The 4,506-nt window shown below is 44.4% G+C and overlaps 1 protein-coding gene across 1 annotated transcript; it reads right to left on the reverse strand.

The window, feature by feature from the left end:
* Positions 1-876: 876 nt before the first annotated feature.
* LOC142938273 (somatostatin receptor 3) lies at positions 877-2,421 on the reverse strand. Its single transcript, XM_076081553.1, has one exon. It carries the CDS (start codon positions 2,419-2,421, stop codon positions 967-969), a length of 1,455 nt encoding a protein of 484 aa, XP_075937668.1. The 3' UTR covers positions 877-966.
* Between the last annotated feature and the right edge of the window lie 2,085 nt (positions 2,422-4,506).

Here is a 4,506-nt window from a genome sequence, read left to right on the forward strand (position 1 = left end):
GTTCTGTTGGTCCCTGTGGACTAAAGCTGTAGTGTCTCTGAGCACCAGAGTCCCTTTAGAAAACCTCTCATTTTACTGCAGCAGAGTCTGACAGTCTGATCCTCTCAGTCCTGGTTCTCCCATGCCTCCCTTCCCTCCAGCGGGTCCGGCAATACGTCCTGGGTCTCCAGCAGCATGGTGATGGTGTTGGCTCCCAGAGAGGAGGAGCTCTGCTCCTGGAGGAGGAGGAGACGCTGCTGCTGCCGGGAGCTGAGCTCTCCTCCTCCCTCCGGAGCTCCGACTGCAGGTCCGAGGCTGATCTGATCTGGGTCTGTCCACGGTGGACCGGTCTCTGCTGGAGGATCTGAGTCTGTCCACGGTGGACCGGTCTCTGCTGGAGTCTGAGCTGAAGGAGTTTCTGGTGAACCTGCATGATTTCATCTCCTCCATATCTCAGAATCAGAATCAGAATCAGCTTTATTGGCAACACAATCCTGCAAACACAATCCTGGCAGCAATCATACCTCCCTTAAAACATTCATAAACATGATTTATAGGGGGTTGCAGTCATGGGAGTCCTTCCTAAATAAAGTCATACCATCGATGTTCAGCTATGGATGGTTGCAGTGAATGTTGGTTTAAGTTTATACAGTCAAATTTGAGCGAATGATTGATACATTATGGAATAAAAAGGCTAAAGTACCACAATCAACAAGATACATGTGATAAAAGTAAATAAAGGCACAGCTTTGTACATTCATATTCATGCGTATGTACACGATATAAACAGGAATACATGATGTATGTTGGTAAAAGTTTAACAACTCCTTCAAATGTTAAAGAAACTTTGAGTCCATTGATGAAAAAAAAGCAAGTTTTCCTCAAGTCTTCATTATATATCTTTTTTTTTTTTTTTTTTTACAAACAGCTCAGTGTTGGCTGCCCCGTGTCGTAATACTGAGTTCACTGCAAGTAGCATACGATCCTTTATAAGTAACTTATCTCCAGTGAGGTGCTCTGGTCCAATGCTTCCTCTGGCAGAGTTTTAATGCTCCCATTTTTGGTTCCATTGAGAAGCAACGGTACAGTCAGCGTGGACCCGTTGGCTGCATCTTTCCCTTTCAAGTCCCCAGACTTGTCCTTCCTTTCTGGGGACGACAGCTCCGTCGCTCCCGGAGTCGCTCCTTTATCCGACAACAGCGGCTGCGAGCTCTGTGGCTGGAAGCTGCCGTTGCCGTTTTGGGCGATTCTGTAGATCTCATTCATTTCAGAGACGTCTTCCTCCTCTTCATCCTCTTCGGCCCTGATCGCCCGCCTCAGGCTCTCCCTGGGCATGATCGCCGACCTGCCCTCCTTCTGCTGTTGGCGCTCCATGGGCTCGTGGTTCTCCACCTTCCTCGTGGAGCGGCAGAGTGCTTTCCGGAAGCCCCTCTTGAAGTTGTCCGACAGGAAGCAGTAGACGATGGGGTTGGCGCAGCTGTTAGCGTAGCCGAGCACGACCACGAAATAGTAAAGACCCTGGTACTCTGAGGGCAGCGACACCAGCAGGTTGATGATGTTGAGGGCGTAGAAAGGCAGCCAGCAGAAGACAAACACGGCGACAACAATCACGACCATGCGCGTCACTTTTCTCTCCGACTTCCTGCGCTTGGTAGAGGTGGCGTGGACCTTTTTACCCGAGCTGCGAATCTTGAAGACGATGAGCAGGTAGCAGAGGCAGATGATGAGAAGAGGGCAGAAGAATCCCACCGTGGAGGTGTAAATGATGAAAGCTGCCCGCCAGATGTTAGCCGGCTGCGGCCAGGCGATGTTACAGGTACCTCCAGCTTTCTGGATGTTGGCAAAGATCACCACAGGCAGGACGACGAGAAACGACAGAGCCCAGACGGTGCCGTTCACCACTTTGGCCACCTGGGGCCGCCGCCACTTTGACGACCGAATGGGGTGGACTACAGCGAGGTAGCGGTCGATGCTCATCACGGTCAGGCAGAAGATGCTGGTGAACTGGTTGATGGAGTCGACCGTCATCACCAGTCGGCACATGAAGGAGCCGAACGGCCACGACTGGAGCGTGTTCTGAACCGCCAGGAAGGGCAGGCCAAGCATGAAGAGCTCGTCAGCGATGGCTAAGTTGAGGATGTAGATGTTGGTCACCGACTCTATCTTTGAGTAGTGCAGCACAATGTGAATCACCAAAGTGTTTCCACCGAGGCCGATGATACACACGATTATGTATATGAGCGGTATGAGGACCCCCGCCACGCTGGGACCTGAGGACACATCTGGGATGCTGGAGTTGGTGGAGTTTAACAGCGTCTCGTTCAGATCGCTGTCGTTGAACATGAGCAGAAACAGGGGGAGTCCGGGCGACGGACTGGCGAAGCTGCCGTTCTCCCACGTCTCATCCGTCATCTCTAGCACGGGAAGCGAGATGGCACCCATGTGATGTGCTCTTTCTGTCGCTTCGTCCTTCTGTTGTCTCAGCTCCCGCCCATCTGTTCTGTTGGAGGGAAAACTCAATTAGTTATCTAAGTGAATAATTTTCTATTTTTGTGTAATTTCTGAGACTGGAAAGAATTAAAACACATTTTTGTCTCCCAATGACAAAAGAGAGATTCTTTACCGACACGGTAAGCTTACGTCCAATGATTAACTGCTGCTGACTTCAAAAGCACATTTCTTTCTTTATTTGAAAAACTGTATATTTGCACATTTTTAACCTTGAAAACCTCCAGCAGGTATTTGACTGAGATCTAACAAAAGGTGTTTGTGTCAAGTTATGCTGCATAGTAATTTTTGCTGATATGATCCTGTTGTTTTAGGGACATTTTAGTTTAAATCATTTTGAAATGACACACTTTCACTACACATTGACTTAAAAGATATGTAGGAGATTTTTTAATTATATCAAATCTACCTGAATGTTGTAACTCAGAAACATTTATTTATGATTACAGGATGGTTTAATTATTTTCAGTCATTTTTTTATTCTGAGTGCCTGTCACAGTATTTGATGAATGCTTCATAATTTGCACATAACGTTTAGCATCTTAACATTGTAAATGTTTACCATTGGATTTTAATCATGGTTACATTTTTAAAATAAAAGCAGACTGCTGATGATCCTTTCCCCAAGATTATACAAGTAGCAAAGAGTATACGGCTATTAATGTATGCAGAAGAAGCCTACAGATGTATTTGTTAATGTAGAGTAAGAATGACTTTGAAAAACGTTGATTGTACCGTTTTACCGTCGATAATGTTGCCTGACTTTACACTGCAGTAAATCGCACACTCAGACAAAATGCTGATTGCTTTTTCTGTTCATGAATGGATCCCAAAGGTTGTTTTTATACGAGGCACTAAAACGTGCTTCAATCAATTGCAAGTTCCATTATTTAAATATCCTTTGAGACTATTTTAATATGCAACAGACCCTCGATACAAACTTAGTGAAAGTAATCAAAAAGAGAGAAATTAAAAATATTTTCTATGTATTCTGGTGCATTCTCTTTTCCAATACATTTCAGATGAATGGCTGCAGTGTTGAAGTAATTTGCAATTATGTTGCAACAGCGCTCATGAGTATAGTGATATTACAATGAGAGGAAATGTTTGCAAACACATCCACCATTTCAGTGATTTAGTCAGTTTGGGTCTTCGTACATTGAAATTCTGTTATGAGAACTGACAACAAAACAATCATTAAAAACTGTAATGTCATCAACATGTTTACAATGAAAAACACAGGAAGCAGGCAAAGATAACACTCAGAGCGAGTAGCAGAGAGACAAAAAGAAAAACAAAGGATACTGATAAAACGATGCAGATGGGGATGAGGTGGATATGAAACGATGTGTCAGACAGGAAACAATTAAACTGGGTGAAGATGGATGTTTGCAGGTAGATTGATTTGACCACAGCAGCTATATGTGGTCGGACTATTGATACGGCAGGTCAATTAAACAGAGTGTGTTCCCACATGTGGGCCATGCTGATAATTGATATTTCATTGGCAACCCAGCAGCTTTCTGGTTAACATGAACTGGGAACATCCAGTACTGAGAGAGGAGAGTCGGCTGGCAGACACTAACTGGAGCTGACACTGTTGGTAAATATCTTCTAGCAGATGGTGCACTCGCCCACACATTCATAGTCATTTTAATTTAGAAATGAAGAAGAAACAAAAGAATGAGCATTTATTCGGGTTAATATTAGCTTCACTAGCAGTGTGAGGCTAAGGATGTCAATATTGGTCCGTCGGTCCAGAGTTAAATATCTCAACAACACAGATGGATTGTCACTTAATTTTGTACAGACATTCATGTTCCCCAGAGGATAAATTGTAATGAATTTAACTGCAAAAATATCAGCCTCAGCTGTACTTTGTGTTCAGTGGGAATGTTAGCATGCTAACGTACTAAACTAAGACCGAAACATGATATACGTTACACCTGTGCAAAAACAAAACAAAAATACAGGATATTCAACGATCCAAACCTTTCACACCAAGACCGACACAAATAT

Source organism: Anarhichas minor, unplaced genomic scaffold (genome assembly GCF_050575085.1).
Source record: "Anarhichas minor isolate MPS153535 unplaced genomic scaffold, ASM5057508v1 ptg000007l, whole genome shotgun sequence".
Taxonomy (NCBI): domain Eukaryota; kingdom Metazoa; phylum Chordata; class Actinopteri; order Perciformes; family Anarhichadidae; genus Anarhichas; species Anarhichas minor.